Source organism: Malania oleifera, chromosome 10 (genome assembly GCF_029873635.1).
Source record: "Malania oleifera isolate guangnan ecotype guangnan chromosome 10, ASM2987363v1, whole genome shotgun sequence".
NCBI lineage: Eukaryota > Viridiplantae > Streptophyta > Magnoliopsida > Santalales > Ximeniaceae > Malania > Malania oleifera.
In genome coordinates this window covers 35,575,845-35,600,674 of record NC_080426.1, presented here as the reverse complement: position 1 = coordinate 35,600,674, position 24,830 = coordinate 35,575,845, and the positions used below count along the sequence as shown (strand labels likewise).

Genomic DNA, 24,830 nt, shown 5'->3' with positions numbered 1-24,830 from the left:
GTAAGAGAAAACTCTAATCCCAACTCACCCCCCCCCCCCCTGGGTTGAAGAATATAGATAGAAGAGAGATAAGAAAAGAACATTTCTGGTAACTGGAGAATACTGAATGATTACGTCTCCGCACCGTTTATAAAATACCTCATATACATAAAAAGGATGGTATTACCCTTAACAGCATAATTACCTGTATCAGTCCCTCTCAAGATGGACCCTACATATCACCCTCCTAGCTTGTCATGAGTCATCAGCTTCAAATCACCTTGTTTTCTGCTGACTGAAACAATGTCTTAAAAGGCGAAGGCGTAAGGCGAGGCGCTCTAACCCTTAAGAGGCAAGGTTTAAGCCTTAAGGCATTGAGGCTTAAGCCTTTTCAGATTTTATTTTTAGACAAAAATATGTAAATAAATTACATATTTTAAAAATAAAGAAAAATTGAGAAAATCTCAAATATAATGTAAACAAAAATCAAATATAATTTGCAAACTACTTGTTGGCCATCCAAAAAAATTGCTAACTTAAATTCATTACGTAAATCATGACAGAGATTGCTATAATATTACAAAGTTCAAATTATTTTTCAAGATGTAAGATACAGCTCAATTGTTTTGGAAAGATGAGGTTCAAGAGTTTTAGAAATCAGCTCATATTATGACATTCTTTTTATGTAAACATGGAGTTAATATTTTCTAGCCAAATCTTACTTGAGAATCACACACTCAAAACGCATAAGCCTAAGTAAAAAGGCTCAAAAGGTGTGCCTTTTGTACAAATGCGTAAGCCTCAATGTGTAATGCGTTAGCCTTTTTGGAATTTGATATTTTAGAATGAACCTCAAGGATTGTCTTCGGGGAGCTGGTACTGGGTACAAATGCCTTTGATGAAGCCAATCAATGAGCTCTGAGAAGCAGTGAAGGTTCAGGGGGTGCAAGGAATGACACGATGTCAATGGGAAACAGCTTTTGGAGGGCCTACACTGGCCATCAATGTATGTGGCAAAGGTATATGACAAATCTGATAAGTGAAGAATTCTGAGGGAGCTGAACTGATGGAGAAAACAAGTGCACATTCAAACCATTTTCCCTTGTGGTAAAGAAGAGTTTTGTCATCCTGCTGGAGGTCTTAGGTAGGAGGCATTAGAATTCAAAGTCATTGAGGAAGGGCAGATTGTAGTCCCATGATTGATTAATTCCTCACAGGTCAATGGAGATTCTAGAAGTTTAACTGATGAGATTCCAGGAGGGCAGCAGCAGTTAGTTGGTGATGATTCGCTACTTGTCAATGGAGATGCAGCACAAGGGACATGGCATGTCCCAACTGATGTATAGGAAAAGTAGTGACACCGTCTGACAGTGATGATGAGTTCTTACCAGGGAAGTTAAGCTTTTAAGGATGTTCATGGGTAAGTTCAGTCCTATTCGTCCCGTGCTCTTGTCTAGATGAAACAAGATTATTGCTGGAAAACACTCCAGATATGAGGGAATAGAAGAGGCAGACCATAACCGATATGGTAACTGACACAGCTTTGAAGGATACTCCTTCAGCAAAACAACATTGATAGTTTACAGGAGGCTTTGGAAAATACACCGAGCCTTGGTAAGGAGGGGTAATCATTCTATCAGTAATCCTGAATTCCTGTTTCCAACCCTTTTTCTTTGATTCATTATCTTTTTTTTCCTATTTGGAATTTAAATGTGGATAAGAGATTTAGTTATGAGTGACTTCTTGTCCTCTGTGTTGTACATTATCTTCTTATTTCTTATTACATTTTTCTTTTCTTATAATATGAGATTTCAAGTGCTTGTGTGGTTGACAAATGTTCTGGACATTTGCCCATTGGTACAAGAATGGTTATATCAAATTCTCATAAGGAAGTCGGTCTTGAAAGGGTATGCCGTGACTGTGAAACCTCTAGGGGGTGAGAGGGACACCTGAGACCTGCAATCGTTGTTTGATAATTTGGCATTGAGATTATTTACTCCTATGTGTTGGGAGGTGTGGGTCGTTGTGTCCGTTGGGACTCATGTTAGAATGAAAAGGAGGGTGGAAAAGTAGTTGCAAAAACTTGCTGCATCCATTAATTGTCACGGCTTAAGTGGAGATGGGTAGGTAGTAGCAAAGTGTTGGATGAGGACTTGAGGGCGGAATGCAGGAGGTTTAGGGAATTAAAATTAAACGAATCATTTCTATAGCTTTTCTTGACTTGGTTATGATCGAGGAATCCAAGCTCAAAGTAGTTGATAGTTTAGAATGGTGGTGAGGTGATCTCACAGGAGATTGGGTGTCTGGATAAGTTATTGGATTAATAGGCTAGGATATACGGGTGCATCTTTTGAATGAGTTTGTTTTGAAGGAAGAGATTAGTTGGAGATTTTTTTTTTCCCCCAAAAACAAAAAGTAGAGTAAAATGGGTGAGGGAAGGGGATTGCAATACTTTTTTTTTTTAGGCTGCTAATAGTTAAAAGAGGAAGAATGTTATTAAAGAATTGAAGGCCGAGGGGGGTAGTATTGTTAATGATCATGTGGTTATTGGGAAGAAATTACAAAGTTTTTGTGAGGAGGAGATCAAAGATAAACCTGTGATATAAGGATTAGTTTGGTGTCTGGTTTCTGAGGATTATGCTTTTAAGTTGGAGAGTTTTTGAGGAGGTGGAATTGAGGAGAGCAATTTTTGGGATGGGAGAATAGAAGGCTGGGCCTGATGGGTTTACCATGGCATTTTTCCAAATTGCTGAGAGGTGGTGAAAAGTGACCTAGTAAAAGTTTTTTTTTTTCCTTTTTGTTTTTTTTTCCTCCCAATGGTGTGGTACGGAGGAGCATTAATTCCCCTTCATCACCTTTGTGCCCAAGAAGGATCAATCTACTAAAGTTAGCGACTCTAGGCTTTGAGCAGTGCTGATCAACATCATCACCAATGCCCATAATGGTGAGTTATGTTAAAAGAAGTAGAAGAGGGATTATTTTTAAATTGGATTTTGAAAAGGCTTGTAATTGAGTTTGTAGATGGTTCTTGATAGAGGCTTGGATAAAAAGGGGTTTCGGTGTAAGTGAAGTTCAATTAGGGGTTGCCTCTCTTCTGTGAAGTTTTTGTTTTAGTGAATGGGGAACCCTTCAAGTATTCATTTGTGAAGTTTTTGTTTTAGTGAATGGGGAACCCTTCAAGTATTCATTTATAAGGGTGTTAAACTAGGGATCCTTTATCACTATTCCATTCCACCCTTGTTGTGGATGTGTTGAGCAGGTTTTTAGGAAGAGGTGTGTATACAGAAGCCATGCAGGGGGTTGAGCTGGATTCTGAAGGAAGTGTCATTTTTTATATAGCAAAAGAAAAATTCATTGATAGGTTAAGAATATACAAACAGGAGAATAAGTCATGTCGGAGAATAAGTCATCTCCTTAATAAAATCTGGTAAGAATCAGTTGAAAACAAAGATAAGTTACAAAAAACAAAACAAAAATCCAGTGCATGCTAACAATTCAGAAAAAATTGCCAAACAGACTGAATATCCGGAAAGCTCACCCCCTTTAAAGTTCCTGTGACCCACACAACAAAGAGAAACCAAATAATGAACCTTCTCCCAAAACAGCAAATATGACACTTTCTTCCCAGAGAAAATATGTGTATTAGGTTCCAGCCAGACCCCAAAAAACTGCGAAAAAGGCACGCTTCCATAATGCTGTCCTTCCCTTTTTCCTACCAAAACCGAAAAAAGAAACTGCCAAAAAATCCCCCCCCCCCCCCCCCCGGGTCTCTTAACAAACCCAACATTTCCCAAAATAAAAACTGCGAAAAAGGCACGCTTCCATAATGCTGTCCTTCCCTTTTTCCTACCAAAACAGAAAAAAGAAACTGCCAAAAAATCCCCCCCCCCAGTCTCTTAATAAACCCAACATTTCCCAAAATAATTGAATAGCTTGTTCCAAACCTTGCAGGGAAAATCGCAATGGATAAAAAGATGCTAAGCAGATTCTGAACTGTTAATGCATAACAGACACATCTGGAGAGAGAACCTTCAAAGGTCTCTTAATCTGCAACAAATTATTGGTATTGATTCTATAAAGCACAACCAACCAGATAAAAGCCTTGATTTTAGGGGAGATTTTGGCCCTCCTAAATTCCAAATAGATTTGTAAAGAGGAAAGGAAGAATCAGTATTAATAAATAAATAAATAATCCCAAAAAGATTCACATTCTTAGTTTGCTGATGATATCATTCTTTTCCTGTGTGAGAACCTAAACAGTTTTTCTAAAGCATCAACTGTTTGGTAAGTATTTGATAAGATTTCTAATTTGAGATTTAATTTGTTTTAAGTTTGGGATTGCTGGCATTACTGTTGATTCTAGTTTTCTTTCTCATTATGTCTTGGTCACAGGATGTGGTACTGTAGAATGGACGCTTACTTATCTAGGTTCTCCTTTGGGTGGTCATCTTAATTCCATTTCTTTAAGACCTTTACTTGGTAAGGAGATCAGAATGGTGGAGGAGTTCCTATTTTACTTTATAGGGTGGAGTTCCCTTGGGTCAGTCCTGTCTTTCAAGTTTTATCTATTCCTTTGTATTATTTATCGTTGTTTAACACTCCTTTGTGTGTAGCTCATTAGTTCAGAAAAATGATAAAGAATTTTTTATGGTCTGTTGTGGGCTTTAGTGAGAGAGATCATTTGGTTAGGTGGGATATTGCATGTAGGTCTAAATAGGAAGGAAGGTTGGGCCTGGGTAATTTGGTATCTAAAAACAACTCCTTAGTATGAAAATGTTTAGAAACTGACTGCTTGTGGCATAAGGTGATTTGTAGTAATATGGGCTTTAACAAAATTGATGAGATGCTAAAGCTGATGGAAATGTTAGCTATGGATATTTATTTTTCAGGTTTCACATTTGTTCTTTCCACAGGCAAGATATAAAGTTGCTACATGTGAGATGATTCTGTTTTGGGAAGGTTTTTGGATTAAGGAAGCTCCTTTCTTTCCCTGTCTCTATCATTTATATAGTCTCAACAATGCACCCATTGTTAATTCTTTTTCCTACTTAAAGAGGTTTACCTTCTTGGAGTTTTCATTCTGTTCGTAACTTGAATGATAGGGTGACTAATGATCTTATTCTGTTGATGAATTTACTTGATTCTTTTCATCTTTTGATGGGAAGGATAAAAGATTGTGGGTTTTGGACTCTTCTAGGAACTTCCCTTGCAGATCATTTTTTATTCATAACACATGTTCCTAATATTATTCCCTTTTGGTCAGTCCTGTTGGAAATTCCTTCCAAAGGCCTTCGTGCAGACTGCAGCCCTTGAGACCATTAATACAAAGAGAAGGCCTAATAAAGCTGATTATCCTAATGCATGTGTGTTTTGCTATTAAAGTGATGAGAATGCTTCTCATTTGTTTGTACATTGCTCATTCCCTTGGAAGGTTTGAATTAAGTTGTTTGGTTTCTAGGTAACAGTGATTGCCACTATCTCTGCAAAGTTTTTGTTTTATTTCTTTTAGGGGTTGCCATAAAGCGAGGATGAGGACAGTGTAATTGAGAAATTTGGTGTTCATGGCGATTTGATGCATTTGGTTGTGACATAATGCTAGAGTTTAGAGTTCGTAGGGTTTCACATTTTTTGTCTTTCCCTGATCATTTACGGAATAGCATGGTGTATTTGACATTGTTTTGGGCTACAAAAAATGGTTTGTTTAGAGACACTTCTTCTATTGACTTGCAAAGGACTGGGGTACAGCTATACTTCTTCCATACTACATTTTGATCTTTTATGTTTATCTTTTTGGTAATACTCTTTATTACTAAGGGAACTTTTTCGCTTGTTCTGTACACAAGGTGAAGGTAAAAACTATAGATGCTCTCTCCTATCTTTTTTTCTCGTTGTTGCTCCTTGGCACCATGGCTTCCATAGAACATGAAAGGAGACAGTTGCTATCAATCCATTCAGATTGAAGGGAAAAACTTCAATATGAGACTGGATAAAATGGGTAAGGAAAGTTTTCTGCTTGTTCTCTAGCATAATCTGACACGTAACCAATGGGTGAGTCTTTCTTTGGAAGCGGTGAAATGTTTGGTAGATGGTATGGCTTCAAGTTTTGGCGGCTGGGAAGGGCCTCTACTAAGGTTCAGGAAGGTGGTATGAATGATATACAGAGGTTTGCTGCCAATGGGGAGGATAATTCTTCTGGTAAGAGAAGGATTTTGAGAAGGTTTCTGTTCACCAGGTGGATGGAGGAGATAATTCTTTGGCCACAAAAAGTGCTGAAAGTACTGTGTGTAGTGAAATCCCAGAATATTCAGAATTCAGAAGGTACAAATTCGAGTAGCAAGGACAAGGAGAAGGACAAATGGGGTGATGTGAGATATGGGTACAATAACTGTTAAAACTTGATATACATTGTCGGCCTATAACCTAATTGCTTAAGCTTTTAGGTAAAGTGGTAATTTAACATGATATCAGAGCTGATTACCAGGAGGTCCTGGGTTCTAGTCTTATTGCCCACGTTTATTGTGTGGTGTTTAAAAAAATTATTGTGTTTCCTATTGTGGGTGTTATTTATCATGTGTTTACCTATCCACGTGCCGTCGGGCTGCACGTGCGGGTGAGTGTTAAAGCTTGATATGCATTGTTGGCCCACAACCTAACAGCTTATGTTTTTAGGTGAAGTAGTAATCTAACAATAACATATCCCAGTAACTAGTTCGGGGAGAATCAAGAACGAACTCAACACTAGTTGCAAAAAAAGATATCTAGCATATAATTCAACTTCCTAACAAGTCTCTGGTACCATCCAGGATCAGCCAACAAGTTGACAACATCTGGCCCCTATGTGGCATTAGTTCACTATGAGGTTCCATGGGTGTATAAACAGCAGTGGATACCAACAAACCTTCCTCATCCAACCGATCAAGAAATATTTCCTCTGAAACAATACAGCCCCAAACAAGATCTAGATACCTCAAATCCTAGGAAGCATCTCAATGGTCCAAATCTTTGAACTTAGTCTGCAAAAATTTCTTTAAAATGGTGCATGTGCTGACTGTCATCTCTGATGATTACAATATCATACGGAACCAAAATTTACCTGCAGTGTATAATGTAGAATGCAGAATGATCTACCTTACATCTTGAAACATCAAAATCAATCATCACTACTCTAATTCTACCGAACCATGCTTTAGGAGAAGCCATCCAAAGACTTTTTTAAACACCACATCAACCCTGGTCTAAACCCGAAGTGGCCTGACTTATTAGAGGATCATCCTCTTCTAATAGTCCAGATGGCCCAAACAAATTGTTCTTTGCCAAAGAACCTCCATGGCCACTAGAACTGAGAATTCCATCTAAGAATATCTGCATAGGTTGGTTTACTCTGAAACAATGACTCAGACACTGAGTCCTTGTTCTTCTCAGAAGCTTCTTGATGATCAACATCTGAAAATTCTTCTGTGAACTGGTGATATTCCTGGAACCACAATCACGGTAAGTGTCATCCTGTGAACCTACTGCTTTTCAATCCACCAATTCTTGAACTGCTTGCACAAAATGACACCATCTCTCATTGTTCTCCTTATCAGGGATTGTCAGGGACTATTTTCAACTCAACTCAAAAACCTTCTGCAGGGATAAAAAATTCCTCAGGGATTAACCTTCAGACTCTTCAGACTCAAAAAATTTGTAATACCATAGCTTTAAATGTATGCAGGGGATTCTATTCTAGTGAACCAAGACCTACATTAGTTTGTAGATCTCATCTTCTAGAGAAAATAGAGAACAATGAGCCTGAGTTATGGGATTTAGTGATGTACCAATCTAGATCTTCAATTTTTTTTGAAGTTGAAATCCTTCTTCTCAATAGCTACCCTACATAGCTCACATCCGCTCATTAATCAATTAAAACTGATTGGAAACAATGAATCGCCAGATTAAGAGAAACAGCATCAGGAGCATATGATAGTTCCCTTTCCTTTTTCATTTTCTCCTTGTTTTTTCCCTCCAAACTAAATGTAGAGCAGATTAAGGTGTTTTATCCATAAGTTAGCAATTTTCATTTGATATGAAACCTAAGCTGTTTACTTATTCCCTTCTTGAATGAGGAATCAAACTTGTATTAGTTCAAAGCTCGATATGAACAAAGGGGACAAAATACCAAGCATACAACACTCCATAGAATAAATGTGTTTTTCATCATGCAATCCAAAGAGAGAGAGAGAACAACATACCTAGATCACAGACAACAAGAAGATAAACTTATTCATCATTGAAAAACAAAGAACAACATACAAGATCACAATCAACAAGAAAAATAAGTCCTATTCATACTCCGACTGGTCAACCATACAAATCCAAAATCCAAAATACTCATAGCATACCTCTTGTGTAAATGAGAAGTCTTAGAATAAAAACTCAATTCATGGTCGAAACAAAGGTGTTTAAAGCATAGGGTTCCATTCTAGAGAGAAAAGAGGGTGGAATGTGCAAAATGAGGAAATTGGGGCATGGGTGGCACCTGAACAATGTGTGTGGCACGTGGGTCCAAGTGGTGTGCGCCACCTATCTGAGGGTGCATACCAGCGGCAGTGTGGTTTTGCTGCTTTACCCCTATTCGCAATTTGATATTTTCCTGAATTCTAGCACCTTCACTATCCTGAGTGATGCAGGGGCAGTGACTCGCTCTGAAAATGAGCAGCTCGGAAGCTATCCCAAGTATAGGAGTTCAGTCGTGTAATAATCAGCCGAAAGGCCAGATCGTCTCCTCAAGGAATGCAGTCTAATTCCAAATTTCGTATAATTCCAACAAAAAATAAGAAACAAAAGGGTTACTGAACACAATTCAGATTCGGGTTTTCTGGGATGTTTGAGATTTTTTTGACGAATTAAAACAACGTGTAATTTAAATTATGAATCCTAACATGCACTAAATTTAACAGCGAGAAATGATCCTACATTTAATTAGCCAAGCAAGAATTAAATCCCACGTTTGAACTTCGGAAAAAAGACTAAAGACGATAATTTTACTACGTAATTTAAGCATGCAATTCTAAAAAAACTCAATCAAACACAAACTCAAACAAAAACTAAATTTTAACGCAATCAAGAATGCAAACCAAAATTAACTCTTTAACAATAACACAATAACAATTCATACTTTAATTAAATTGAAGTTAAAATAAATAAAGCCCAACAAAATTTAAATCCTAAAGAAGATTTTTTTTTTTAAGAGATCAAACCGAACTTAACAATAATAAAAAAATAACGCAACCAAAAATTAACTCTAATAATAATATTAAATATGAAGAGGGAGAAAATAAATCGACTTTAGTAATAATACCTAAACAAGATTTAAAAGTTAAAACTTTAATTGAAATTCTAATGAAAATTAACAATATTCAATCTAGTATTTAAAAGAAAGAATAAAGAGAGAGAGAGAGAGAGAGCAGTTTGGCTGGCCGTGAGAGAAAGCTGGAGGTGCAGCCTCGGGTTGGTGCAGTTCAGCAAGGCACAGCAGCACCTCATGAGGAGAAGAGCAGCAGGGCTTCGGGTTGCAGGTAGCAGCAGACATGGCAAGGAGGCACAGCAGCAGACAGCAAGAAGGGCTCTGACAAGGTTGTTCTCGGGCAGCAGCAGGAGGACAGGAGAGTTGAGAGGGAGAGGAGAGGGAGAAAAGACAGAGAAAGGAAGAGACAGAGAGGGCTGACAGAGAGGGGAAAAAGAGAGAGAGAGAGAGAGAGAGAGAGAGAGAGAGAGAGAGAGAGAGAGAGGAAAACTGAGAGGGAGAGAAGGGAAGAGAATGAGGGAGAGAAGAGTTGAGAGGGAAAGAGGAGAGGGGGCCGTGAAGAGTTAGAGCGGGAGAGAATGGGAAAAGGAACGAAAGAGAATGGGAGAATGAATTTTTTTGGGGGGGGGGGGGGGGGGGGCGTTGGATTGATAGAAGAGAGCCAGCCACTAGGAGCCCTACACGGCCCAAGCACACACAAACCCACATGCTGCATGGCCGGGTCACATCAACCCGGCCCAAAATATATATATATATATATATATATATATTTTTCTTTCTTTTCTTGTTTCTTCTTTTTTTGTTTCCTAGCGCACAAGTCTAATTTTGACCTTTCTTCAGCCCGTAGCTCTCAAAACTCAAAACATGAAAGTTGTAGAGCATTTTTTCGACTTTCCACAACATTTTGAATCATCTTGATCGGAGCTCGGAAGAGAGAATTATGCTCAGATTATGAAGTAATGTCGGCTTTAATATCCATAAATTACCCTGCAATAATAAAATACCAAAAATTCATAAAATATTCAATAAAACCCAAATATTATAAATAGACCGCAATGTTAAAATATTGAGCATAATTAGGCATTTAATTAAAAATATAATCATTAACGCATGATTTTAAATACCTAATCACGCCATTTAGGCATGTAATCACACCCCTCAATTAAAGTTTTGCTAGTCCCTAGCAAATATTAAAAAAAAAAAAAAAACTAAGAAAACTACCAAATGCAACAAGGCTTTAAACCCCTACGTCGATCCTAGTGGACGAGTTGTAGTCTCGTGAAGGTTTTCAGGGCGACACCCACAAAAACCAATTCCAATGAATATTAAATGAATATAAATGCAACATGAATATACGATTTCACATACATGAATATCACCAAATTACACATAAGCTCGTACACGATTCACGCGATTCTGAAGCAAGTCATTAATGCAAGTTTCATCATTAAATAGCCGTTAAGAACAACATACTCACATAAAGTCAACTAGCAGTTCAATTCAGAGTTAATGTAGTCGTATAAATTCAAGCATAAATAGGCGAAATCTCGAGGCATGTGTAATGTGTATGACTCGTTATACCCAGAATATCCATGGACACCTACAGAACGGTCATTTTGACTTGACCTAACTGGTATACCCTCAAAAACATTCAAAAAGGATGGGTTCACTCGTCATATGTAAAGAGTGTTATGATCAAACATCCTACATATTGTAAGGAACAAACGCTAAATGTATGGAGTGGACTAGTCTGAAAAGGATCCAGCCTATTTGTGAGGTGTAGGGTCCTTCACCCTAGCATCTTCTCACCTACTCGTCATATTCAATCAAGACCATCCTAGATCAACTTATTCACAAACCAGGCGTGAATACATCTGAGGCATTATGTGGTTGAAGAGTCTTCATATATGGAGAACATGTGTCATGTCCATGACTTTTTATTATAATTGTGTGGAGCAAGTATTATTTTTTTCACTTCATTCTTGTGCATTTCTGTTTCTCTTTTTCTTTGTTCTGCTCATTCTTTAGTTTTTGTCTTTTTATAGTCAATTAGGACAATCATTATACTTCTTTTGTTGTCTTCATACCACCCATGTGAATTAGGCTCGAACAGGAGTCCATGAAATAAGTCTATCTCTAGGGGTGGCTCAGCCTTCACATCTTGAGTAAGCTATAAGACTTAGGTTTCTATCTCCTCACTAGATGTCACCTTTAGACTAGCAAGTCAAAAACCGAGACTAGTGTACAAAGAGTATCAAAAAAAAAAGAAGAAGAAGAAGAAGAAGAAGGTAAGTTGAGTTTCATGAGCTCTGAGCTAACATCAAAAACTTAAAAGAACAATAAATGGCTCAGCAATACCTCACAAGGTGTCATAGTCGTCACGGGCGCCCTCTCAGTGCTCACAAGGAATCCTAAGTGCTACAAGTCACGTGAACGTGTATTTTCAGTCTCATGCGATGCCATGTAAATACAAGAGTTTATATAGCCAGATTAATACGAATGGACTACTAGTCAACTTACATAGAGTTACAATTCCTAGATTAGCCATATAAAGAAAAACTATACATAAATAACCCACTACACAGCTTATGTGTGTAATTCGTAGGTTATATGCAAGTATGTAAAGGGTATAAATCAGTGTTAATCATGACCTAATCATCCATATTCAATTTTTTTTTTCAATGTAATTTCTCATCCCCCCTTCAACTAAAGTGCAACATTGTCCTCAATGTGAAAGCTTAGGGGAGGTAGAGCGTACCTGGGTGGAGAAGTAAGGGAAAAGAAAGACTGAAACTAAGAAAAAATGTCCCTAAAAATTAACTAAAAATAAAACAAAGTAAAAAAAAAAAAAAGGAAAGAAAAACATCACAATCTGTCTGGCGGAGGCTTTAGAGGAATTTCATCTGGTGGGTGCAGGTCTATAAATTGAACCGGCAAGTCTCCAAATTTGAGTCGCCACAATGTATCTATCTTGTTACCTGCACAAAAGTTAGCCTCAAATAAATCAATACGTTCTAAGGTACTAGAAAAAACATGTGTAGACTGCCTTCCTTGTCTTAACAAGAAAGGATCTTTATTCAGTATATTTTTTAGGAAATTCACTTCTTTAAGAACCGGTCTTTGAGGCAAAGTTGTCAGAGCAGTAGTTACCTTTGGTTCTTTAGAAGCATCAATATTAAAATTTTTACCTGGTTCCTTGAAAATTAAACTCTCACCAGTCTGCTCACCCTTTTTATCGGGCGTACCCTTCAGCTTACTATTGCGAGGATTTGCTTCAACATTGCACTCCTTGACATTTACTCTAGTAGGGAGTGATGGTTCCACGACTATCAATCTTTGAGGGTAAGGTACCACAGGTTAATACTCCTTACTGGTCTCGGTCTCCACATTAACTGACTTCTTCAATTCTGAGCTCGCTTCCTCTGATTTTTCTTTGACCTCATCTATCTCAGTTGTAACTTCAAGTGTCGAGCCAACTGTTGGTCTGTCAATAAGTATCTCAGGTTAGGAAACTTCTTTTCCACTTCGCGAAGTAATAATGGCCTCCGCTGTCTCAAGAGAAACATTATGTATTTGTTGCTGTTGGTGCTGGTATTCTTGAGGATTAGGCTAAGATTCTACTGGAAATTCCCTTTTTTCTAAGATATTCAACTGCGTGCTCATCTCATTAATGGTATCCCACAATTCATTCATGGTCTGAGTATTGATCTGCATGAACTGCTGAAGAGCATCCTCAATAGACTTTTCCAGTGGAGCAGGTGCTGCATTAGATTGAAATCCTGAAGGTGCATAGCTCTGAGAGATCTGTTGTGGTCGATATTGATGTTGAAAGGCAGCTTCATGATATGACGGCTGATAAGGGGATGCATAGAACTGGGAAGGATGATTCTAAAGTTGTTCTGTACTTTTCTCATTTTCCATCTTCATAGCCTCCACTCTTCTGGTGAGTTCAATCAGATGTGCCTCAACATAAAAATCATCTTTCAGTTCATACCACTCTCTGTACTGCTCTCAATGGTTGAGCTGCAATTGGTCTTCTGTCAATCCTAGTGTTCCACTGCTGAGCATAGTCAGCTAAATGATCCAGAAAATCCAATGCCTCATCAAGCTCCTTGTCGAAGAAATATCCTAAATACATAGTATGAACACAGCTGTTTCGATTCAGGAGTCAACGCAGTGTAGAAATAGTTGACCAGGTGCCATGATTCAAATCCATGGTGGGGACACATGTTAACCAAATTTCTAAATCTCTCACAGTTTTCATGAAATGTCTCATCAACTCCTTACATGAATCGACTGATCTATTCCTACAAAAATTGAATTCTCTGTAAGAAAAAAAATTTATGCAGAAATTCGTTTTGCATATTAGCCCAAATAGAGATAGAATTAGGCCTAAAAGAATTAAACCACGTTTTAGCCTTATCTTTCAATGAAAAAGAAAATAGACGCAATCTAATTACCTGATTAGTAGCATCCTCATCTATGAATGTAATGCATGCAAGCTCAAAATCAGTTAAATGTTTATACAGATTTTCACACTCCATCCCATAAAATTGAGGTATCACAGATATCATTCTAGGGTTAATGTTAAAGTTCTGTGCATTCTCAGACAATATGATGTAAGATGGTTGTGTAGTTCATGTGGGCTGCAAAAAATCCATAAGCATGCGTGGTGCAAGTGCAACCACTTTTTCTTCAAAACACTTTTTTTTTTTCTTTTTCATGAGAAAAATTAAAATAATGGGAAAAATACTAGTTTGAAACTAAAACTGACATTCCCCAGCAACGGCCCCAAAAACTTGACTCACTCTGAAAATGAGCAACTTAGAAGCTATCCCAAGTATATGAGTTCAGTCGTGTAATAATTAGCCCAAAGGTCAGATCGTCTACTCAGGGAATGCAGTCTAATTCCAAATTTCGTGTAATTCCAACAGAAAATAAGAAACAAAAGGGTTATTGAGCACGGTTCAGATTCAGGTTTTCTAAGATGTTTGAGATTTTTTTGACGAATTAAAATGTGTAATTTAAATTATGAATCCTAACATGCACTAAATTTAACAGCGAGAAACAATCCTACGTTTAATCAGTCAGGCAAGAATTAAATCCCACGTTTAAACTTTGGAAAAAAGACTAAAGACATAACTTTACTACGTAATTTAGGCATGCAACTCTAAAAAAACTCAATCAAACACAAACTCAAACAAAAACTAAATTTTAATGCAATCAAGAATGCAAACCAAAATTAACTCTTTAACAACTTTAACAATAAATTTAAACATGATAAAAATTCAGATTTTAATTAAACTAAAATTAAAAAAAATAGAGCCCAACAAAATTTAAATCCTAAAGAAGTTTTTTTTTTAGAGATCAAACCGAACGAAGAGCAGCAGGGCTTAGGGTTGCAGGTAGCAGCAGACACTGCGAGGAGGCACAGCAGCAGACAGCAAGGAGGGCTCTGGCAAGGTTGTTCTCGAGCAGCAGCAGCAGGAGGACAGCAGAGTTGAGAGGGAGAAAGGACAGAGAAAGGGAGAGACAGAGAGCGCTGACAGAGAGAGGAAGAGAAAATAAAAAGAGAGAGATAGAGAGGAAAACTGAGAGGGAGAGAAGGGAAGAGAATGAGGGAGAGGAGTTGAGAGGGAAAAAGGAGAGGAGAGGGGGCGAGAAGAGTTAGAGCGGGAGAGAATGGGAAAAGGAACGAGAGAGAATGGGAGAATGATTTTTTTTTGGAGCACACACAAACCCACACGCTGCATGGCCAGGTCACATCAACCCGGCCCAAATATATATATATATATATATATATATTTTTTTTTTCTTTTCTTGTTTTTTCTTTTTTTGTTTCCCAGCGCACAAGTCCGATTTTGACCTTCCTATAGCCCGTAGCTCTCAAAACTCAAAACACGAAAGTTGTAGAGCATTTTTTCGGCTTTCCACAGCATTTTGAATCATCTTGATCGGAGCTCGGATGGCAGAATTATGCCCAGATTACAAAGTAATGTTGGCTTTAATATCCATAAATTACCCTGCAATACTAAAATACCAAAAATTCATAAATTATTCAATAAAACCCAAATATTATAAATAGAGTGCGATGTTAAAATATTGAGCATAATTAGGCATTTAATTAAAAATATAATCGCTAATGCATGATTTTAAATACCTAATCACGCAGTTTAGACACGTAATCAGGCAGCATCAAGGTTCTGCAACCATGAGAAATTAGAAGAAATAGAAGAGAGGAAGGACAGGGAAGGGAGGAGAGAGGAGATACGAGGGGGGAACTCACGTTTAATCAACAATTCAAATTCATCAACAACTGTCTACATCATAGCTTTCACACGCTATTTATAAGAAACACATACCCCTAAAGCTAAATGAATTACAAACAAATGCATACTTTACACAAATATTACAAACAAGCCCTCAAAATACACGTAATATTATAATAATTAATCTAAATACATAATAAACTACTAATTAAACCCAACAATCTCTTAACCCAATTCTTCTTAATTATTCTCCTACATAGCTCCTCCCTAGATCTTGCTTCTTGTCCTACTTCACCGAACCACTCAAAAATTAGGTTAAAACTTGCCTTTTTAAATTACTCTTGCAAGGTCAATATAATTATGAATATGTTATTTTCTTAATGGCCTTTGGCTTATATCTATGCAATTGAACTCTGAGCTTTCACAGTTTTTGCAATCTTAAACGCTCAGTGCACAAGATGAAAATAGACTCTTAGGGTGTGGGTCAAAATGGGGTGTCTTCATAAAAGGGGGGGTACCCTCTCTTCCCTTTTCTTTTTATTTTGAGGATGGAGGTGTGGATCGTGGTTGATTACAGGATTTTTAGTTGGAAGATAGTATGAGACGTGAGGGTCGTATCACACTTGCTTTTTGCAGATGATACTGTCATTTTTTGTGGTTCAGATCTGACTAGAAGATTGAATTGGAGATGTGTATTTCTCTGTTTGGAAGTGGTTTCAGGATAAATGTAACTTGGGGAAGATACAGCTAAAATCTTTTGGGGATAGCGCGGAAGGGACCTGTTGGCTAGTATCTTGGGTTGTAGAGCGGGGGTCGACCTTTATCTTACCTGAGCCTTCCTCTAGCAACCTAGTTTAAGGATAAAGGGTTATGGGAACCGGTGGTGGAAATATTTGAGCAAAACTAGTAAGATGGAAGAGGAGTTGCCTTTTGAATGAAGGGAGGCTTGCACTCATTAAAAGTACCTTTTTCCGGATCTGCCTATGTATTTCATGTCTCTTCCCTATTCTGGGTTTGATGGGAGCTATTGGTAGGAAGACTCAAGCAAAACTAGTAGGGTTACCCTTCGAAAGAAGGGTACCTAGGAGGTTGGTTCCCTATTCTGGGTTTGATGGCTGTGTCACTTGGTGAGGTGGGACGTGGTGGAAAAACCTGTCTCTAATGGAGCTTTGGGACTTAAGATTTTAGTTAGTTTTCATAGGGCCTTGTTGGGTAAGTGGTTTTAGGAGGTTATGGTTAAAAAGGAAAATCTCTAGTTATGTGAAACAAAAAAAGCAAGCAAATTAACCTCTCTTGGATTGGGAAACTGGGTGCAGAGCCAAAAAAGAGAGGAGAAAAAGGAAAGAGCAATTCCACAACATGAGATGCAACTTATGTGGAACAAAAAATGGCTGGCAAAGACGATTTAAATGTCTGTATTATGGTAAATATTTTCACATATCAAGTATTATTTTTTTTTGGCTATTTCTGCTATTATTAGAAATCTCTATATTTCACTATTTTTGAGAAATTAATACAAAAAATCTAATGTCACGTCTCAATCTCTGGTCCAAAGAGTGGTATCATAAATCTAATTTCACATCTCATTTTCTGTTTCAAAGGGTGAGTTGCAAGCTCTGGAAGACTTGACTTATGAGAAGAGGAAGGAGTTCTTGAGGAAACACTCTCTGCCAAGAGAGCTCCCTGTTGTTTCATTCCACACTGAAGCTAGCATTACTCCTGCAGTTCTAGCTACATTATCTCATGTTGCACATGCCGAGTTACCCATGGTTGCTCCTCTGTCATCAGGCGAACCCACAAAGTTCCCAGTGGTAATTCCCCTCAGTGCAGTGATGGCTGCCTGCGCCCAGCTGCTTCAAGTCAGGTACGGAGAGAAGAGCGATGGGCTCGTCACATGCCGTGATGCAGAAGTCCCTGGATCTGTTGTGGTGCGGCCACAGCGCAAGTTAGACCATGCGTGGATGGTTTATTCAACATTGAATGATGACCCTTCTGAAGAGAATGCTTCTCAGGTGTGTGAAGCTCTTCTGACGCTGCTTGTGGAAGTTGGACATAAAAAAAGACATGAACTTGCCATGAAAGATGAATGAGGCCAATGCTATTACTTATTAGCATTGATATTAATATCACAGCATTTTTGCAATATCTTCTAATTTTCTGTCTTTAATTCATTTGTTTTTTCTGTGCTTAATTCATTTGTTTTTTCTTGCATATAAACTCTGCACTCATGTGAATTCATCTCTGTTGAATTCTGTTATTTCTTTACTTGACAGTAAAATTTTCTTCTTTCAAATTTTTTTTTTTTTTAATGGTCCCTATGGCACTGTTGGAAAATATTAGGGAAAGGAAAGAAAAATTCGTAGGAATCCACCTTTTTATGTTTGATTATCAAGGAAAGTGAGAAAAAAAATAAAAAATGATAAATAAAAATTTGATTTTACACATCATTAATATTTTATTTTAAAAAAAAAATACTATTTAGATTAAAATATTTTTTTATTTTTAGTAGTATTTGATATGGGAAGAAAATATAATGAAAAATGAGTGATTTATTTTAAATTTTTAATTGAAACTTATTCTTAATAAATGAGTTTTTTATTTTTTCAAATAAAATAGTATGGGGTCGAGCAAAAAACAAATTTTCTTTTCATGACAATCGAAGCAAATAAAGTAGAGTACTAAGTGTTTGAGTAATTAGAAGTCTGGAGTCATCCCAAACCAAAACAGAAAAAAAAAAAAGTTTGTGCTTATATGCAATGTTTTTAAATATATTAACAAAAATCTACAGATAATAGATTTTTTTAAGATGAGTTTTTTTCTCAGGGGCCTTCTTTTTTAATATAAAGAAAATCTTCCGCTACCTTGAAGTAAACAAAGTTCATAATTTATGGCTGCTGAAAAAAATATGATGTGATTAAAAGAATCAATAAAATGGTGATCAAATAATAGAAAGTCCTGTTGATTTAATTTAGCAGCCAAAATCTTGAAAAAATTCCTTGTTAAATTGCATTGCACGTGTACAAATATTCCATAATAATGACATCTTGGTCACAAAATTTTAGCAAAGATTTGATTCCATTAGAAACTGAAAAAGGGAGAGCAGTATATGTTTTTGAACGATAAAATAGTGAAACTTACAAAAAAACAAGAGCAAAATGGAAAGTGTGAAAAGGAAATAGAAGAAACCTCTTGAATACTATCTTCCAAGCTATTGAATGTGACATTAGTTGAATCAAAAACCAAGTGGGAAATAAAAAAGAGAATAAATCTAGGGAGAGAGAGAGAGAGAGAGAGAGGAGGCAAGTGATTGGAAGGACAAAGTCCACTGTACAAAGATCTGGCTTCACTACCATTTTGGTAAACCCATCATGGACCCTAATCCATTAATCCAAAGCTTACCAGAGCCTCAACCCTTGCTCCCTTTGCAGCTGTTTAAAGTTTTAACAAATCAATTCACCACCGCAAAAGCCAAAAAATAAAATCACTGCCGCTCTGTTCACACCGCTAAAAGATCAAAATCCCCAAGATGAAATTGGGTAAAATCTCCCTAACGTTGAACTTCTCTTATCACCACTGTGCTTATCCTTTTGTCAAATGCCACGACGATAGCAACATGTGGCTTATATCAATTAGGATGAGAGAGAGAGAAAAAGATTTTATTAACTTTGATTTTGATGATAACAAATTCCTTTGTACTAATAACTTTGTTTTAAAGTGTGATTCAATAAAATTTTAAGCCACTAAAGTTGGAAGAATATTAAAAGAGCATGATGATTTTTAGGTCGTTATTTATATTTGTTCATTTTTCTCAATAGTAATGTTGTGTATATTTATATTGCATATGACTATTGTATTATGGCATTAAAAATGAAAACAAAAAAAACATATTGACCAAGGGAGAATGTAAAATAACTAATGATATGTCAACCATTCTAAGTACTTGATATTTTCCAACAAGCAAAAAACTTACTCATTTGGCCTCGAACTCTATACATATGTGCCCTTAACCTAAAGAAATATAAGAGAGACTATTAATAACATCACTTAATTTTATTACTTTCAATCTCTCACTAATCTTGTTGGCTCAAGTATGCCACCAAAGAGGGAGGTGAATTGGTGTTCTAAAATTAATTTATGCAATTACAATCTAAAACAAGTATCAAGGGTGGAAGCAAAGGTAATCATCCAAACACAAACACGAACACAACTGCGAGCACACTAGATTTATAATGGTTCGGTCCACCTAACTTACTTCCAATCCCCAAGTAACCTTCTTGAGTATTTCCTAATATCAAAAATAGCTTACATCAACATGCCCACCACAAACCAACAAGCTTGCCTAATCACAATAGGTATACAATCCAATTTCAGCCACAAAACCAACGACTACATTTGATATACCAACTCAATCTAACTAGATCATGGAGGATACTACACTCTCTACAGGCCAGATGATATCAACCTCAAGCAAACTTATCTTAACAATCTGCCTGATCCACTAGGATAGGAAGTTCTCCGAGAACTTCAAATGAGGGGAAGAGACTTCAAAAGACTTCTCTTGGTAAACTCTACCAAAGTCCTCTTATGAATATGGATGCACTTTACAGAAAGTATGACATGTACAAGAGAATCCAAAAAGTAGGCATGAAAATAACCAAAGAATGCAAGAGGAAGGATCTCTCCATCAAATGCAAAGGAAATAAGCAATGCTCCTGTCCAATGGGAGAACAGAAGGATGTTTATCTTCCCAGAAAATCTAGAAAATCGAAGTACAAGGAGAAACGCTAGAAATATTTGAGAAAGAAGAAGCATAAGAGTCATAGCCACCCACAGCTAGACAAAGCTGAGTACAAATCGAACAACTTGTCTATGGATCATTTGATCTAATCTTGCCACAAGATATATGAATAAACAAGATTACAATGATGAACATGTTGGAGATGTGGCTCATATTTTGAGTGGAAATACATGCACTGGGAAAGCTACATGAAGCGAGGAATAAGAGCAAGATAGGAGGCTGTAGGCAGAGGGATAACCGTCGACGGTTTCGGCTATAATCGTTGACGGTTTCAGGCAGCACACGTCACGTAATTCAAATTGGGAGGCCAATGGATTGGATAAATTAGAGGGTTTCCCTCTTGGGATTGCTATAGGGATGGTTTAGATTGAATCTAAGGTTCCCGTACACTTAGGGTTTATATATAATCTATGTTTTGTAACCTTGATGTAAGCCTGACATTGTTCATAGTGAAAATCAAAGTTGTTGCTCCTGTGGACGTAGACAAATTGTCGAACCACGTAAATCTTGTGTCTTTTGATTATGCTATCATTATTCTCATTACTGAGTGTTTTCTTCTTTAGTATTGTTCATCATCGAGTGATTGCATTGGCTGTTTGTTGATTAATTCATGAGTGTGTGAGAGTGCTTCCGCTATGCATCCATGAACAACAAGTGGTATCAAAGCTATTGGTTCTCAATGGTTGGGGTCTCCTCGATGAAGTTCGATGTGAACAAGTTCAATGGAACTAGTAATTTCGGGCTTTGGCAACAGAGAGTGAAGGACTTTCCAGTATAGCAAGGGATGATGAAGGCTTTATATGGAAAGAAGTCGGAGGACATGAACAACGCAAGTTAGAAAGAGCTAGAACCAAATGTTGTGTCCACTGTCCAACATTGTCTAGCCGATGACGTGATGTATCACATCATGGATGAGGAATCGCTGGCTGCGGTTTGGCTGAAACTTGAAAGCCGGTACATGTCTAAGTAACTTATTAACAAGTCGTTTCTTAAGCAAAAGCTTTAGTGGCTTAATATGGCGGAGGGTTAGAACCTGACTCAGCATATCAACACTTTCAATAAGATCATTAGTGATCTAAAGCGAGTTGATGTGAAGTTCGAGGAAGAGGATAAAGCATTGATGCTGCTAAATTACCTACCGACGTCTCCTACATACAAAGACCTGGAGTTGGAAGACATCACAAGTGCATTGCTAGGGTTCCACCAAAGGAAGAAGGCTAGCAATGAGGGTTCACATGCTGAAGGGCTCATGGTGAAGCCTAATCAGGATTGTGGGAGGAGCAGTTTCTGGGGTGGATCGAGCAGCCATAGGGCTCGATCCAAATCCAGGAAGAAGAAGGACTTGCGATGTTTCAAGTGCAAAAAAAAGGGCACATAAAACCCTGAGTGTTTGGAGAAAAGGAATGGGGTTACTAAAAGCAAAGAAGGTTCATCAACAATAGAGAATGTAGTAGAAGAATGAGCTTTTAAGAGTAGTGACGGTGATATGCTCTCGGTTTCATCGGGGTCAGATGACTTTGCAGATTCTTGGATCTTGGACTCGGCGTGTTCTTATCATATGACGCCCAACAAGGACTAGTTCACTACGTACTGATTGGTTAGTTCTGGTTCCGTTCTAATGGGGAACGATGCTGCGTGCAAAGTGATCAAGATGGGAAATGTCAGAATCAGAATGTACGATAGTGTGGTGAGGGCATTGTATAAAGTGAGGCACATACTAGAGTTGAGGAAGAATCTGATTTTGTTAGGCACCTTGGATTGTAACGGGTTTAGTTACAAGTCCGAAGGTGGGGAAATGAAGTTGAGTAAGGGAGTTCTAACCATGATGAAGGGGAAGAGAGTGTTGGGTAATATTTACATACTGCTGGGTACCACGGTTGTAGGTGAAGCTGCAGTCGTAGAGTCTGATTCTGACAGTACTATTCTGTGGTATATGCGTTTAGGGCATAAATGTGAGCATGGAATGAAGGAACTTCACAAGAGAAATCTTCTGAAGGGGGTAAAATCATGTAAGTTGGAGTTCTGTAAGTACTGCGTGCTTAGGAAGCATAATCAAGTTCAGTTCATGACAGTCATGCACAAGATGGAGGGAGTACTGGATTACATTCATTCAGACGTTTGGGGACCAGTGAGAGTGGCATCACGAGGGGACATGTGTATTTCATAAGCTTCATCAATGACTACTCACGAAAGGTCTGGGTTTACTTCATGCATCACAAGTCAGAGATATTTGCCAAGTTTAAACTGTGGAAAGTTGAGTTGGAAAACCAGACCGAGAGAAAGATCAAGTTCCTCATGGTAGACAATGGAAATGAGTTCATAACTCGGGTTTAAGAGAGTTCTATGAGCAGTATGGCATAAGGAGGCATTTTACCGTACACTGAACACCGCGGCAAAATGGTGTGGTGGAGAGGATGTATCGAACCCTAGCTGAAAGGGCTCGATGCCTCAAGTTGCATACTGGGTTCACCATGAATTTCTAGTTCGAGGCAGTTAGTATGACTTGTTTATTGGTAAACATATCACCAAGGGCATCATAGAATGGAAAAGTTGCTGAGGAGGTATGGACAGGTGACAAGGTAGACTACTCTGGACTAAGAGTATTTGGGTGTCCAGCCTATGTGCATATTCCTAGTGATGAGAGATCTAAGCTTGAGGCGAAGTCTAGACATGGTTTTCGATGAGAAAATCATGTTGTGGAGTACTTAGGAAGAAATAGAGAAACAAGTGTCATAAAAATGTAGTAGCAACGAGCATACAATTCAAGTGGAGTTAGAGGCTCAGGGCAGACATATAGGGAGTCCTAGCCTATGAGATCAGCTAGCGGTGCAGGTGGAGTTAGAAACTTAGGTTGGAGATGACGATCATCAGAACACAGGGAGTTCTAGCTCGAAATGACCAGTAGCCGCATTGTAGCATACTTGTAGATAGACCCAAACGCATCGTCAAACCACCGCTTCAAGTACAGTTTTGATGCTCTGGTGTCTTTTGCACTTATCACCAGTAGCAGGGATCCTACTACCTTTTAGGAGGCTGTGCATAGCCAGGAGAAGGGTAGCTGGGTATGCGCTATAGTGGAGGAGATGAAGTCGTTGCATAAGAATCAGACGTGAGACTTGGTGGAGCTTCTAGCTAGGAAATGGGCAATTGGATGCAAGTGGGTATATATGAAGAAGGAAGCAATTTCAAAAAGGGAAAGAGAGAAGTACAAGGCTCGCTTAGTAGCAAAGGGATACTCCTAAAGGAAGGGAGTAGATTATAATGAAATCTTATCCTTTGTGGTCAGGCACACTTCCATCAGGGTTGTGTTGGGACTGGTGGCGCAACATGATATGCATCTTGAGCAGATAGATATAAAGACAACATTCCTTCATGGTAACCTGGAGGAGTTGATTTACATGACACGACTAGAAGGTTTTAGCCAACCTAGACATTAGCACTTATTCTGCAAATGGAAGAAGTCACTGTATAGGCTAAAGCAGTCTCCGTGGTAGTGGTACAAGAGGTTTGATGACTATATAACCTATATTGGCTACAGGAGGTTTGAATATGATTGTTGCGTCTATGTGAGGAGTCTTATGGATAGGTCTCTCGTATTTCTACTGTTGTATGTTGACGATATATTGATTGCTGCTAATACATGACCGAGGTGAATCAGTTGATGACTTTGTTGGGAATAGAATTTGACATGAAAGACTTGGATGCAACCAAGAGGGTACTTGGCATGGAGATTCGCAGAGACGGGCTTGTAGGGAGACCATGGTTATCTCAGGGCAACTATGTGGGGAAGGTGTTGGAGAGGTTTAGCATGGCTAATGCTAAGCCGGTGAGCACGCCTTTGGTGAGTCATTTCAAGTTGTCTACCGCCTAATGCCCAAGGACAGACGATGAGGTTCATAATGTGTCGAAGGTCCCCTATGCTAGTGTAGTGGGGTGTCTGATGTATGTCATGGTGTGTATGAGGTCGAACCTGGCACATGCTATTAGCATGGTGAGCAAGTTCTTCTTAAATCCAGGTCGACATCGCTAGGATGTTGTCAAGGGGATTCTCGAGTGCTTAAGGGGTCCGACCGGGTATGACATCATGTTCAGTGGACAATAGAATGATCTGTCGGTGCTAGGGTGTGTGGATGTTGACTACGCAGGAGACTTGGATAACAGGAGGTCTACCATAGGGTACGTATTTACCCTTGTGGGAGGACCTATTTGTTGGAGGTCTATGGTGTAGTCGCTTGTAGCTTTATCTACTACTGAGTCAGAGTACATAGTAGTGGATAAGGCTTCCAAGGAAGCTTTGTGGCTTAAGGAATTGATCAAAAAGTTGTGTATCCAGTAAGGTGGAGTTAAGCTGCAGTGTGATAGTCAGAGTGTCATCTACTTAGTGAATAATCAAGGTGTACCATGCAAGGACAAAACACATTGATGTGCGGTATTACAGGGTCATGGAACTGATTACTTCAAGGGAACTTCTTTTTGAGAAGGTTCATAAGTCTAACAA

The 24,830-nt window shown here is 38.2% G+C and overlaps 1 protein-coding gene across 2 annotated transcripts in view; it reads left to right on the top strand.

Moving 5' to 3' along the window:
• Positions 1 to 17,827, top strand: part of LOC131166396 (uncharacterized) — a 51,515-nt gene extending 33,688 nt beyond the window's left edge. For both annotated transcript variants that reach the window (XM_058124912.1, XM_058124911.1), the window contains exon 9: positions 17,136 to 17,827. In XM_058124912.1, the coding sequence (XP_057980895.1) occupies positions 17,136 to 17,624 (489 nt within the window). In that variant the 3' untranslated portion in view covers positions 17,625 to 17,827. The remainder of the gene's footprint in view (positions 1 to 17,135) is intronic.
• The last annotated feature ends 7,003 nt before the right edge of the window (positions 17,828 to 24,830 follow it).